The sequence below is a fragment of the Oncorhynchus nerka genome, linkage group LG28 (genome assembly GCF_034236695.1).
Source record: "Oncorhynchus nerka isolate Pitt River linkage group LG28, Oner_Uvic_2.0, whole genome shotgun sequence".
NCBI classification, from domain to species: domain Eukaryota; kingdom Metazoa; phylum Chordata; class Actinopteri; order Salmoniformes; family Salmonidae; genus Oncorhynchus; species Oncorhynchus nerka.
Window position 1 is genome coordinate 13996311 of NC_088423.1, and position 14554 is coordinate 14010864.

A 14554-nucleotide genomic window follows, 5' to 3' on the forward strand; every position below is an offset into this window, starting at 1 on the left:
CACCTATCTCTGCTGGCCACCCTCTTCGGATTTTGATGCACCATATATCTTTCAACTGTGATGTGATGTTTAACATACAATTTCAATCTATCTAATCGAATAGAATCCACAGATTGCGAGTTAAAGATAAATACTTTTACTAAGTGTATTAGTATATTAGTAATTGACAGACCCGGTTTCTCCAGATCTCCCAACGGTGCAATTTGAGATCAATGTTATTGCATGGAGGAATGGGCCAAAATACCAGCAACAGTGTGTGAAAACCTTGTGAAGACTTACAGAAAACGTTTGACCTTTGTCATTGCCAACAAAGGGTATATAACAAAGTATTGAGATAAACTTTTGTTATTGACCAAATACTTATTTTCCACCATAATTTGCAAATAAATTCATTAAAAATCCTACAATGTGATTTTCTGGATTTTTTTTTCCTGATTTTGTACCTATGATGAAAATTACAGGCCTCTCTCATATTTTTAAGAGGGAGAACTTGCACAATTGGTGGCTGACTAAATACTTTTTTTGCCCCACTGTAGATATTGTGACAGAGGACACCCTTGTTTAACTCCTCTTGACAATTCAAAACTCTCTGAGAAGTGGCTGCTATTTACAACTTATACCTGGGGTTGCTATACATTACTTTTAGAGAAAATCACCAAAATTGAAAAAATCCAGGCATTTATAAATGAAATCCAGTCTTACTTTATCAAAGGCATTTTCAAAATCCGGTATAAATACCAGGCCTGGCTTCTTAGATGTTTCATGATGTTCTATTATTTCTAGTAGTTGTCGTATATTATCTTCAATGTATCGTCCATGTAAAAAACCTGTCTGATCAGGATGAACAATACCTGGTTAATTCTGAGTGCTATGCATTACACTAGTATTTTTGCATCACAACATTGAAGTGAATGAGGCTTTCAGTTTTTAAGATAGATTGGATCTTTATATTTGCCATCTGGTTCTTGTTTTAATAATAGTGAAATCAGACCTTCCTGTTGAGTACCTGACAGACTACCATTTCTATAGGAGTAGTTAAAACAAGCTAACAACAGAGCTTGGAGTATATCTAAAAAGGCTTGATATACCTCTACCGCTATGCCATCAAGCCCTGGGGTTTTTCCAGACTGAAAGGATTTAATAGCTTCAAAAGGTTATTCTCTGTCATTTGGTCCTTGCATTGATCTTTCTGTACATTTGTTAATATTCTATTTTTTGTATTATTTGGATAGAATTCTTTACAGTAATCGTCATTAAGTGGGTGAGGATGAAACGGAAAAGAGAACATTGCTTAAAATATTTAGCTTCCTCTTTTAAAATATAATTTGGAGTCATAGATGACTCCGTCTTCAGTAACGAGTTTCTGCAAATTCCTTTTGTTAGCGTTCCTGTGTTGGAGATTCAGGAATAATTTGATGCATTTTTCTCAATATTCCATCCAGTTTGCTTTATTTTTGTAATAGATTACATTAGATCGTTCTTGAATAAGTTCCTCCAGTTCTTTTAATTTTTCCTCTAACATATTTTGTATCTCTGTACTGTAGTATCATTTTTTTGCTCTCTACCTGTACTATTCGTTCATGTATTTCCCTTGTTAGTCTTGATTCTTTAGCCAGAAACTGCTTTTTTATTATTGATGAATATTGAATTGAATGACCCTGAAGGTACATTTTAAAGGTCTCCCAAACAATAAGGTGATTTGCTGAACCTATATTGTACTGGAAAATTTCAATTATGAATTATTAGGTTATAGTTAAAAAATAAATTGACCTCCAGTAAACTTTGATTACATTTCCAATGTCCACGTGGAAATTCTATAAGAGTTATATGAATGCCAATTAGATGATGATCCGATTGCATTCTGTCTCCTATTAAAACGTTTTTAGAAATTAATCTCTGCTTTTTTTGTTGAGTGCTCCAAATCCTTTCTGCCTCGAATTACTAATTTTGGAAGATTTTCTTGGTAAGTCCTTTTGTTGGATTTTTGTCATAGTTGTCGAGCACCGCTCCTACTTTTCTTTGTTTGTTGTAGGCTTTCCTGAACTCTCAGAATTTACTTGAAATGGGACTGGTGAACTGCAATGCACTTAACCTGAGTTTTCACTTATCATAAGTTGATGACTTTATATGAAGTTGTAATCAAACAGCATTAATGAACTTCCTCCATTCCCTCCTGTCCTTCCAGAGTGAAGAAGTCGACACACCTGCGTCTGCAGCTGCTGGCGAAGGAGGAGTACCAGCTGAGTGGTCTGATGTCTGAGTCTCTGCTGAGGGACAAACTGACACCCATTCTCATCCAGCCACACCTGAAGGCTATGGACAGACGACTACACCACACACTCAACGTCCTGGCAGACTGCATCGAGAAGGAGGGCTATAGTAATGTTGTGGAGGATGACCTGGCAGGGGAGAGGGAGTGGGGGCACACATCACCCAGGGGGAGGTAGCTGCGAGGCCTGAACCGTTCTAGAATAGACTAGACTGGATTGGACTGGATCGCACTGGCCGGAACTAGGGTGGATCGGACTTAACTGGACTGGATTGAACAAATGTGGACGCTATCACCATAGGCCCCTTATTGCCCACCACAGCGCTACAGACCATGAAAGTCTTGAGAGATGTTTGTCTTGTTCAGAAGAGATTTTTGAATTCAGTGAATTCCAAGACTGATATTATTCCTTCTGTTGTCACCTGAATCATGTGTGTTTATACGCATTGTTGGGACCTGTCAAAGGCCTGTAAACAACATGCCTATTGGAGGAGATCGACTCTGTCTTAAGAAACATGTTTTATTGCTAATTGTTTAATTACTTCTGTTGTTTTACGTTGTTGTCGATGTGTTTTTTTATAAATATATTTGATTGGAGTGCCGGTTTACTGCAAATTGTGTCTTCTGCTTTTCATCTTTCAAATGCAACCTGTTCCGAGAGTATTTATTAGTTACCCCTGCCACAAAGTGGTCACAGTTCAAAGTTTGTCAGGTAGAGGGTAGCACTAGTGCATCTACAAATAGCAATGTCCTTTGTCAATAAATTTGAACTTTTTGTTCAATGTTAGTGGAAAGGAATCTGAATCGCTTGTGGATTCTGTTTGAACTGTGTCAAAACCTAACCAGGGTACAGTAGGCTGAGTCCAATTTAGGCTCTTTTGACTTTTCAAGAACTGCACCAGTCCAGAGCTGTATCACAATTCACAGACCCGTTAATCATTGGTGGGACTAAATCAAATCAAAATGTATGTTCAAATCTATGTTTATATTACAACAATTATTCAGATTATTCCTTTGTACTTTTTTTTCTTATTTTTCTTCTGCTTGTAGATTATTTTATTGTTTTGAGGATGAAGTTAAGATTTAAAAGTAGTCCTCTATTATGGTACTAAGAAGCTAAACGTGACACCAAGGTTTTGTATGATGATGGTTCCTTTAGAGTGTGATGAATGTCTGATGGCCAGATGGAAATGTGGTCTACAGATATTCAGGATGTACATTTCTTAACTTTCCAATGGCAGATCTGCTTTGCTGGAGAAAACATTTCAGTTATTGCTACTGAAAGTCAATATATAGATCATTGGAGGCTGGTGGGAGGAGCTATAGGAGGACGGGCTCATTGTAATGGCTGGAATGGAACAAATGGAACAGTATCAAAAACATTAAACATATAGAACCCACATTTCTGACTCCATCTATTCCATTTTCAGCCATTACAATTAGCCCATCCTCCTATAGCTCCTCCCACCAGCCCCCACTGCAGTAGATAAACCTAGTGCCTGTGCAATGATAGAACTACTTGAAAGTTTGGGATCATTACTAAGAGAGTAATTGCAGGAAAATATGAATTCCTGATATAAAGCTATATAAATAGGTGAGGAGTTCTGTGCGTATACTCCATCCATCCCATCCTGTTTTTATCTGTCTCCTTAGGTCTGTCTGGTTGATACTGTATGTATGGACGGTTTATGTGGAGGTTTGTAAAGTTGCAATTAAACAAGATGTGCATTTAAATGTGTCATTTAACCTCATCAGTTACATATCTCAAAGTTAGAAAAATAGATCCAATAATGATTGAGACGGGGGAAAAAACTCTGATTGATTCTGATCCTTGTAGGCACAAGACTTACAGAAAACAAATATATCTAATATCTATGTGTCCATACGTTCAGAGTACAGTGCCTCATCTGTAGCTTAATTGACACAATCAAGTGAATTGAATATATATAAGTACAGTAATGATGTCTACTACAGCACCCCAACATCAACATGTTTACAGTCTTTTTATTTTGATAACCTTTCCCTGGCCCCCGTAAAAGCCTCTGCTATGCTTTATAAACACATCCATAGGACTGAATGGAGGAAGCCCAGTCTGAGTTTACGACACAAATAGCACCCTATTCCCTATATTATGCACTAATTTTAACCCTATGTGCCCTGGTCAAAAGTATTGCACTGTAAAGGTAATAGGGTGCTATTTGGGATGCTGTCTGAGACAAACATCTAATAGACAGAGACCACAGGCCTAACTAGGGTAATCAGCCTGACCACAGGCCTAACTAGGGTAATCAGCCTGACCGCAGACGGGACAGCAGAGGAATCATCGTCATGGGAATAAACCAGGAATCCGACTAAACAGGACGCCTTATCTGATCCTGCGCCCACCCTCTTTCCTCTGCACTGCTCCGATGGAGTGACCATAGAATAGAATAGAATGGACATAGTTTTGGAATCTGGTTGAGGTTCTAATTCTATGATAGTGACTCTTTGTTTGAAAATGTGGGTGGTACACCATGCCCTGGATTTGCTCCAGAAGACGGTGGTGCAGTTGATTTCACTGCATCACTAAAGAAAGGGAATTAGTGTACTGGCATGTTTAGAATAGATAATGAGTTATTGCAATTAGAATAACTGGCTAATCACTTTATTTGCTAAATAATTTTGAGGAAGACGAACCAAAGGTCACAAAAGTTGCTTACAAACAGAGAGGATACACCGTGGCTCTAAATGTGAATACAATATCCTGTAGTTGATAATGATGTGGACACCTCATTGTTGCAGTTGGACTGACACCTGATTATAGTTGATATAATACACATTTGCTGGTATAGGCCTACAGTGCCTTCGGAAAATATTCAGACCCCTTGACTTCTTCCACATTTTGTTATGTTTCAGCCGTATTCTAAAATTGATTAAATAAAACATGTTCCTCATCAATCTACACATAATGCCCCACAATGACTAAGCGAAAAAAAGAAAAAAAAAAAAAATGTTGTACATTTATTAACAAATAAAAACCAGAAATATCTTATTTACATACACTAACAGTCACTACCAATACCAAGGTTTGGACACACCTACTCATTCATTTCTTTCTTTTTGATATTTCCTACATTGTACAATAATAGTGAAGACAACAAAACTATGAAATAACACATATGGAATCATGTAGTAACCAAAAAAGTGTTCAACAAATCAAAATATATTTTACATTTGAGATTCTTCAAAGTAGCCACCCTTTGCCTTGACGACAGCTTTGCACAATCTTGACATTCTCTCAAGCAGCTTCATGAGGTAGTCACCTGGAATGCATTTCAATTGACAGTGTGCCTGTCAATTGGTGTGCCTGTCAATTTTTTTCCTTCTTAATGCGTTTGAGCCAATCAGTTGTGTTGTGACAAGGTATGGGTTGTATACAAAAGACAGCCCTATTTAGTAAAATACCAAGTCCGTATTATTTACATTTACATTTACATTTAAGTCATTTAGCAGACGCTCTTATCCAGAGCGACTTACAAATTGGTGCGTTCACCTTAAGACATCCAGTGGAACAGCCACTTTACAATAGTGCATCTAAATCTTTTAAGGGGGGGTGGGGTGAGAAGGATTACTTTATCCTATCCTAGGTATTCCAGAAAGAGGTGGGGTTTCAGGTGTCTCCGGAAGGTGGTGATTGACTCCGCTGTCCTGGCGTCGTGAGGGAGTTTGTTCCACCATTGGGGGGCCAGAGCAGCGAACAGTTTTGACTGGGCTGCGCGGGAACTGTACTTCCTCAGTGGTAGGGAGGCGAGCAGGCCAGAGGTGGATGAACGCAGTGCCCTTGTTTGGGTGTAGGGCCTGATCAGAGCCTGGAGGTACTGAGGTGCCGTTCCCCTCACAGCTCCGTAGGCAAGCACCATGGTCTTGTAGCGGATGCGAGCTTCAACTGGAAGCCAGTGGAGAGAGCGGAGGAGCGGGGTGACGTGAGAGAACTTGGGAAGGTTGAACACCAGACGGGCTGCGGCGTTCTGGATGAGTTGTAGGGGTTTAATGGCACAGGCAGGGAGCCCAGCCAACAGCGAGTTGCAGTAATCCAGACGGGAGATGACAAGTGCCTGGATTAGGACCTGCGCTGCTTCCTGTGTGAGGCAGGGTCGTACTCTGCGGATGTTGTAGAGCATGAACCTACAAGAACGGGCCACCGCCTTGATGTTAGTTGAGAACGACAGGGTGTTGTCCAGGATCACGCCAAGGTTCTTAGCGCTCTGGGAGGAGGACACAATGGAGTTGTCAACCGTGATGGCGAGATCATGGAACGGGCAGTCCTTCCCGGGAGGAAGAGCAGCTCCGTCTTGCCGAGGTTCAGCTTGAGGTGGTGATCCGTCATCCACACTGATATGTCTGCCAGACATGCAGAGATGCGATTCGCCACCTGGTCATCAGAAGGGGAAAGGAGAAGATTAATTGTGTGTCGTCTGCATAGCAATGATAGGAGAGACCATGTGAGGTTATGACAGAGCCAAGTGACTTGGTGTATAGCGAGAATAGGAGAGGGCCTAGAACAGAGCCCTGGGGGACGCCAGTGGTGAGAGCGCGTGGTGAGGAGACAGATTCTCGCCACGCCACCTGGTAGGAGCGACCTGTCAGGTAGGACGCAATCCAAGCGTGGGCCGCGCCGGAGATGCCCAACTCGGAGAGGGTGGAGAGGAGGATCTGATGGTTCACAGTATCGAAGGCAGCCGATAGGTCTAGAAGGATGAGAGCAGAGGAGAGAGAGTTAGCTTTAGCAGTGCGGAGGGCCTCCGTGATACAGAGAAGAGCAGTCTCAGTTGAATGACTAGTCTTTGTGTATTATAGCAAGAACAGCTTAAATAAGCAAAGAGAAACAACAGTCCATCATTAGTTTAAGACATGATGGCCAGTCAATATGGAACAATTCAAGAACTTTGAAAGTATCTTCAAGTGCAGTCGCAAAAACACATCAAGCGCTATGATGAAACTGGCTCTCATGAGGACCCCCACAGGAAAGGAAGACCTGAGGAGGAGTAGGAAGGATCGTACCAATATGTAGCGTGGTAAGTGTCCATGTTCATTTATTAGACTGAACACACGAAACAAAATAACAAAGTGAAAGGAAGAAACAAAACAGTTCTGTCAGGTGAATACACAAAACAGAAAACAACTACCCACAAATCATAGTGGGAACACAGGCTACCTAAGTATGGTTCTCAATCAGAGACAACGATTGACAGCTGCCTCTGATTGGGAACCATACCAGACCAAAAGCAGAAATACAAAACATAGACCAAAAACATCAAATGCCCACCCCAACTCACGCCCTGACCACGCTAAAACAGAGACATAAAAAAGGAACTAAGGTCAGGACGTGACATCAACATCAACTGTTCAGAGGAGACTGTGTGAATCAGGCCTTCGTGGTCGAATTGCTGCAAAAAAACGCTACTAAAGGACACCAATAAGAAGAAGAGACTTGCTTGGGCCAAGAAACACGAGCAATAGACATTAGACTGGTGGAAATTTCTCCTTTGGTGTGATGAGTCCAAATTTGAGATTTTTGGTTCCAACCCACGTGTCTTTGTGAGACGCAGAGTAGGTGAACGGATGATCTCTGCATGTGTGGTTCCCACTGTGAAGCATGGAGGAGGAAGTATGATGGTGTGGGGGTGCTTTGATGATGACACTGTCAGTGATTTATTTAGAATTCAAGGTACACTTAACCAGAATGGCTACCATAGCATTCCGCAGCGATACGACATCCCATCTATTTTGCGCTTATCGGGACTTTCATTTGTTTTTCAACAGGACAATGACCCAACACACCTCCAGGCTGTGTAAGGGCTATTTGACCAAGAAGGAGAGTAATCGAGTGCTGCATCAGAAGACCTGGCATCCACAATCATTCGACCTCAACCAATTGAGATGGTTTGGGATGAGTTGGACTGCAGAGTGAAGGAAAAGCAGCCAACAAGTGCTTAGCATATATGGGAACTTCTTCAAGACTGTTGGAAAAACATTCCAGGTGAAGCTAGTTGAGAGAATGCCAAGAGTGTGCAAAGAGTTCATCAAGGTAAAGGGTGGCTACTTTGATATATTTTGATTTGTTTGACACTTTTTTGGTTACTACATGATTCCATATGTGTTATTTCATGGTTTTGATATCTTCACTATTATTCTACAACTTTTTACTGTTACTGTAAGTCTTCAGACCCTTTGCTATGAGACTCAAAATTGAGCTCTGGTGCATCCTGTTTCAGTTGATTATCCTTGAGATGTTTCTACAACTTGATTGGAGTCCATTTGTGGTAAATTCAATTGATTGGACATAATTTGGAAAGGCACACACCTGTCTACATAAGGTCCCACAGTTGACAGTGCATGTCAGAGCAAAATTCAATCCACGAGGTCGAAGGAATTGTCCGTAGAGCTCTGAGACAGGATTGTGTTGAGGCACAGATCTGGGGAAGGGTACCAAAATATTTCTGCAGCATTGAAGGTTCCCAAGAACACAGTGGCCTCCATCATTCTTAAATGGAAGAAGTCTGGAACCACCAAGACTCTTCCTAGAGCTGGCCAAGAACCCAATGGTCACTCTGACAGAGCTTCCTCTGTGGAGATGGGAGAACCTTCCAGAAGGACAACCAACTCTGCAGCACTCCACCAATCAGGCCTTTATGATAGAGCGGCCATACGGAAACCACTCCTCAGTAAATGGCACGTGTCAGCCTGCTTGGAGTTTGCCAAAAGGCACCTATAGACTCTCAGACCATGAGAAACAGTGCTCTAATAAAACCAAGAAGGAACTCTTTGGTCTGAATGGCAAGCATCATGTCTGGAGGAAACCTGCAACCATCCCTATGGTGAAGCATCATGCTGTGGGGATGTTTTCAGTGGTAGGGACTGGGAGACTAGTCAGGATCGAGGAAAAGATGAACGGAGCAAAGTACAGAGAGATCATTGATGAAAACCTGCTCCAGAGTGCTCAGGATCTCAGACTGGGGCGAAGCTTCACCTTCCAACAGGACAACAACCCTAAGCACACAGCCAACACAGCACGGGAGTGCTTCCGAACAAGACTCTGAATGTCCTTGACTAGCCCAGCCAGAGCTTGGACTTGAACCCGATCGAACATCTCTGGAGAAACCTGAAAATAGCTGTGCAGCAACACTCCACATCCAACCTGACAGAGCTTGAGAGGATCTGCAGAGAGGAATGGGGGAAACTCCCCAAATACAGGTGTGCCAAGCTTGTAGCGTCATACCCAAGAAGACTCAAGGCTGTAATTGCTGCCACAGGTGCTTCAACAAAGTATTGAATTAAGGGTCTGAATACTTATGTGAATATTATGTTTCATATTTTTTATACATTTGCAAAAATGACTAAACCTGTTATGGGGTATTGTGTGTAGATTGATGAGGGGGGGGAAAAACCTATTTAATATTTTTTAGAATAAGGATAAGGGTCTGAATACTTTCTGAAAACGTTCCTAATGCACCATACCTAGGCTGCCAGCATATGGTTGGGCACATTTTTCATGCCATTACTTGAATGTTTTATTCATTTGGAAAATGCACAATTACATGATCTGAGAATAGGACTCTTTTTATTTGGACATAGACATCTAAAATGTTCAATCTTGTTTGACTCTTTAAAATTGACCTGGGTGTTGACACTTCGTTGCCCCATTAGTATAGAATTAGTAAACACAGAATTGCATTTTAAAACGGTTCTGGTCGCATCGATATAATCACACAAAGGGCCGCTACAACAATGAATCTACTGGATCCCAGCAGACCACACATGGAGGCCTCGCCACGGCTGTTTTCTCCGGTCTGTGTCAGCTGCCTGGAGAGACCTACATGCCCCTTTAGGAGCCTGTCTGAACACACATCCCCTGTTTCACGGAAACACAATTTGCGGCCATTATACAGCGTTATAGACTGCATCTACAAAACTCTCCTTGTTGACTAAAACGCAAGGAACCCCACCCCCCCCCCACCCCACATACACACACACACACACACACAAAAAACAACATTGGACAGAAAAAAGTATAATCTTTACACAACACACTTTTTAAAGAGTTAGGCTGAAGACAAACAATAGAAAGAGAGCGATGGAGATGTGAGGTTTGCTAGAATTGGATTAGTTTAAATTCTGTTAGGTAGATGAACCTATAAGAAACAAAGCAAAGTCAATTCTAAGTAGGCTATAGACCACCCACATTCAAAGTGAGACAGAGATTAGTCTAGCTACCAGTTGATCACGCCCTGGGTTCAGACATTCAAGCAGACAGCATTTGTTGGGCTGGCCAAGTCATTTGGTGCATGGCATGTCTTATCGGCGCTAGCCTAGCCTACAGTAGCTGGGGACCAACAGTCAGCCAGTCAGGAGGAGAGTGGGGGTTCCTTGGGACCCAGTCATCAACGAGGGAGAAGGTAGACTTCATTCTCAGTAGCTACCACTATGAGTAGAGTATGCTAGAGTAGAAGATCGTTGACATTCACTGTAAAGGAAACAAGTGTCTGCTTTTGTTGGTATTTCGAGGGTGGTAAAAACCTGCCTTTATTTGTTAATTAGATGAAGCAGTCCGATAATAGCCAGTGTGGAAGTGTAGACATGTTTGATAACTCACAGTATCCATATAACTGCTTCAACTATGATGGAGATGGATACCCTTCCTGCAGCACTGATGAAGACAAGAAGATGTGTCGACCTGCTTACAGGTAGAATTCTTATGATTAATATAGGCTTATGAATTTATAATATAATTATCAAGTATTGTTATTAGCATTATTCATGATCTAAGCTATTATAAATTATGTATTAAAATATTACTTTATGTTTAGTTAGTTTTAATGTGTAAAAAAGTACTAAAGAAATTACAATTATTTTGGTATTTTATAGACCATAATATAAATCCCAAAGGAATGTAATGCAACACATTAAAAACATTTTACTGGATTAGTTTAAATTCTGTTAAAGAGATGAACCTATAAGAAACAAAACAAAGTCAACTATAAGTAGGCTATAGACCAACCAGATTCTCAGTTTCCTTATTTTCTTAATTTCAAATAACCAAATATTGTTGTATTATTTTAATCAGATTGTGGTATTTCAACCAATATCCAAATTAAATTAGTATCATAATTAAGAATATTAAACCAGTTTCCTTGAATATAATTTGAATCCGTTTTATCAATATATTCTTGGTCAGGGTTGGGTAGGTTACTTTCTAAATGTAATCCGTTACAGTTACTAGTTACCTGTCCCAAATTTTAATCAGTAAACGTCACTTTTGGATTACCAAAATTCAGTAATGTAACCTAATTACTTTCAGGTACTTTTGGATTACTTTCCCCTTAAGAGGTATGTAATCAGTTACTCTCCAACCATGTTCTTGTGAATTTCAATGTGAAAACCAACAAATTAATCATTTTACTTTTTGTAAGTTTCTGTCTGCCCTTTCTCCTCAGTTACATAGCGTTGATAGCCATGGCCATCCAGCAGAGTCCAGAGCACCGGGTCACCCTGTCAGGGATCTATGAGTTCATCATGAAGCGCTTTCCCTACTACCGGTCAGGAGCTTCACATGTCTATTCAACAGACATTTTCTGGATACCTTCCACAAATTCAGTTTGACAGAGTAGTGTTTCCTTTATCCACTACAGGTCCAACCAGAGGGCATGGCAAAACTCCATACGACACAACCTCTCTCTCAACAGCTGCTTTGTTAAGGTAAGGGACATTTTATCACATGTTGTGTGATGATATTTGATCATTTGATTAAGAATCATTATCAGAGTACAAATGTTATCACAATCTTCGATACAAGTTGATATCAGTAAGAATAATATATAAGACTATAATATTTTATCCTCATTGATTAAATATTGTATGAAACTTATAAAATGTATTACAATAATAAGGTAACTGTAAAGACAGGCATACACGTTTACATACACACATACCAATCGACTGTATGAATTGTAAGCAAATACTTTTTTGCACACAATATCAGCAAAAATGGTAACAGACATAACACTGTTTCATTACAGTACTGTGTGTAGAATTCACATTTGAGCGTGATCTCAAAAATGACGGGTTTATTTATTTTTTCTTCTTGGTGTGTTTTTTAATTTTCCCTCCAGGTTCCCCGCACAGAGGGAAATGAGAAGGGGAAAGGCAACTACTGGACCTTCGCCACCGGTTGTGAGTCCATGCTCGACCTCTTTGAGAACGGCAACTTTCGCCGGCGCCGGCGCCGACGCAACATGAAGATTGGTTTCAGAGAGCCTGGGGAGCCTTTTCTCCCAGTAAACAACAACAACAATAACAACATCAACAACCAACAAAGTGGCTCTACCAGGCGGACCGATCCTAACCCCAACCCGGACTCCTTCTGCTCCATCAGCCCTGCCTACAGACCAGGTCACCACAACCCCCTCAACCCAAACTGCCAGGGGAAACCTGAACCGGAAATTAAATTCAGTATTGAATACATCCTCTCCACCCCAGACCCCCCTCTGCCGGGCTTCAGACCCCCACATAGTGGTACAACAGAGCCCCACATACACGTTCTGGAGCCCCAACACCTCAACCTGCACTTCTGGACCCTGTGAGTGTCACAGTCTTGACTACAAAGAGAGCGAGACTACATCTGAAAGACTGGATGGTTTCTCCTCCATATCTGAATTATTAAATGAAGAGATCGAAAGACTGCCCTTTTGCGCAAGGGGATATTTTATTGACTTGTCCTGTGATTAAATAACATAGAGAGGTCAAGTATTGTGCTGTGGATCCTAGTTGATTATAGTAAATATACATTAGTCTACACTCAAAAGAAACGTGTACACTGTTCATAGTCTTGTCCCAAGGCATACATGTTTACATTACGCTTTATTCATAAAGTAGGACGTTCTGTTACGAAGGTCTGTGAAAATAATGATTCACCTATTTAATATCTATAATCTATATCATGTCTTTTTAAGGATAATACAGATGATGCTGACTGTATGATACATCTGATCAAACTGAAGGGAGTGTGATATCATCATAAACTATTAAGATGAAAAGGTAATAATCTCTACAATGTTTTGGGTTAGTGAAAGTGTCAAAGCAATGAACAGGGTAAAGGGCACATGTCACATCTGGTACTCAGCCGCTTCAACCCTTGTTGTGATTGAAGGCAATTATCATGAGGTTGAATTCATCCAGGCTGAGCCCTCGCCAAACCTAATCTTTCCCAATGACCTTTTAAATTCTCCTGAGATTGATATAGTCCATATTTAATCCAGGCACTCCATTAAAATACATTATATTCATATATTGTATGCAGGAGTTTAAACATGGGGTCTACTCTGCTAACATTTATTTCCCTGTTATGAGGAGGGATATCAATCATTGCCGGGTTTCTCTTGCTTGTTTGAAGGGACAATTTTCAATTTAACCTTTATATTATGCCGTGACTACATCATTCAGGACAGGAGGGGGTTCAACAGAACACAACAACACTTAACATGAGTGGCATTTAATATAGCATTACACTTGCAAGGTGAGAACGAGATGTGACCCTAGTCAAATACACGAGGCCTGCCATAACACTGCCGCAACCCCCTCCCGACCACCCTGACGCAATTATAATTAAACACACCGGCATATGCCTCCTTGCAAATCCTGTGATCGATCAGTGATATTAACATTCATACCTGCTTGGCCCTCCAGCCAACGTCTAGCACCACCACTGTTATGGATCAGTAGGTTTCCATTAACGAAGCTGTTGATATAAGGTGGCGCTGTGGATGTAGGCCTATTTGGGTAAATTAACTTAGCATAAAGTGCTGCAAGGCTGGTCTGGGTCTGCATGGGTCTGTGTTGAGACACCAAAGAGAAAGAGCACAGGCAGGGGAAAAGTCGGTACACACATTATGTTGTCAATGAATCTGTAGCTGCGGACTCAAGGGTTCTAGAACGGCGTCTATTACATTTATTAAACATCTTCATTTCATGTTTGATTTATTTTTCTTGGGATTTTTTTATTTATTAATCCAAACATTTTCGCAAAATATTTTAAAAGCATTTTGAGGCTGTCAACATTTTTTACCTTTATTTATGTCATATTGAGCAAAAAAAAACTGACTCTGCAGTTGGCCTATCTAGCAGAAATCACCCAGTTCTGCCTGCCTCCAGGACAAGACTCATCCCAATAAACGTCAACCTGCTGTGGGCTATGTTGCAGGTAGGTAATGTTGAAATGTGCAGCGCAGGGTAGATTGAGTGGAATAGGGA

The 14554-nt window shown here is 40.8% G+C and overlaps 2 protein-coding genes across 2 annotated transcripts in view; both read left to right on the forward strand.

Moving 5' to 3' along the window:
• LOC115112886 (extracellular serine/threonine protein kinase FAM20C-like) overlaps positions 1–4003 on the forward strand; it is a 137068-nt gene extending 133065 nt beyond the window's left edge. The window contains exon 9 of the mRNA XM_029639915.2: positions 2186–4003. Coding sequence (XP_029495775.1) covers positions 2186–2447 — 262 coding nt within the window. The 3' untranslated portion in view covers positions 2448–4003. The remainder of the gene's footprint in view (positions 1–2185) is intronic.
• Positions 4004–10573: 6570 nt separating this feature from the next.
• On the forward strand, positions 10574–14426 carry LOC115112635 (forkhead box protein L3-like). Its single transcript, XM_029639666.2, has 4 exons — positions 10574–10992; positions 11743–11844; positions 11938–12004; positions 12418–14426. Exons 1-4 carry the CDS (start codon positions 10847–10849, stop codon positions 12886–12888), a joined length of 786 nt encoding a protein of 261 aa, XP_029495526.2. The 5' UTR covers positions 10574–10846; the 3' UTR covers positions 12889–14426.
• Positions 14427–14554: the final 128 nt, after the last annotated feature.

What these genes read in the sequence shown, in the direction of transcription:
- LOC115112635 (XM_029639666.2), top strand. Translation starts at nt 10,847, where the DNA reads ATGAAGCAGTCCGATAATAGCCAGTGTGGAAGTGTAGACATGTTTGAT. An exon ending in ATGTGTCGACCTGCTTACAG is followed by an intron (nt 10,993 to 11,742) that starts GTAGAATTCTTA and finishes CTTTCTCCTCAG; the next exon opens with TTACATAGCGTTGATAGCCA. An exon ending in AAGCGCTTTCCCTACTACCG is followed by an intron (nt 11,845 to 11,937) that starts GTCAGGAGCTTC and finishes TATCCACTACAG; the next exon opens with GTCCAACCAGAGGGCATGGC.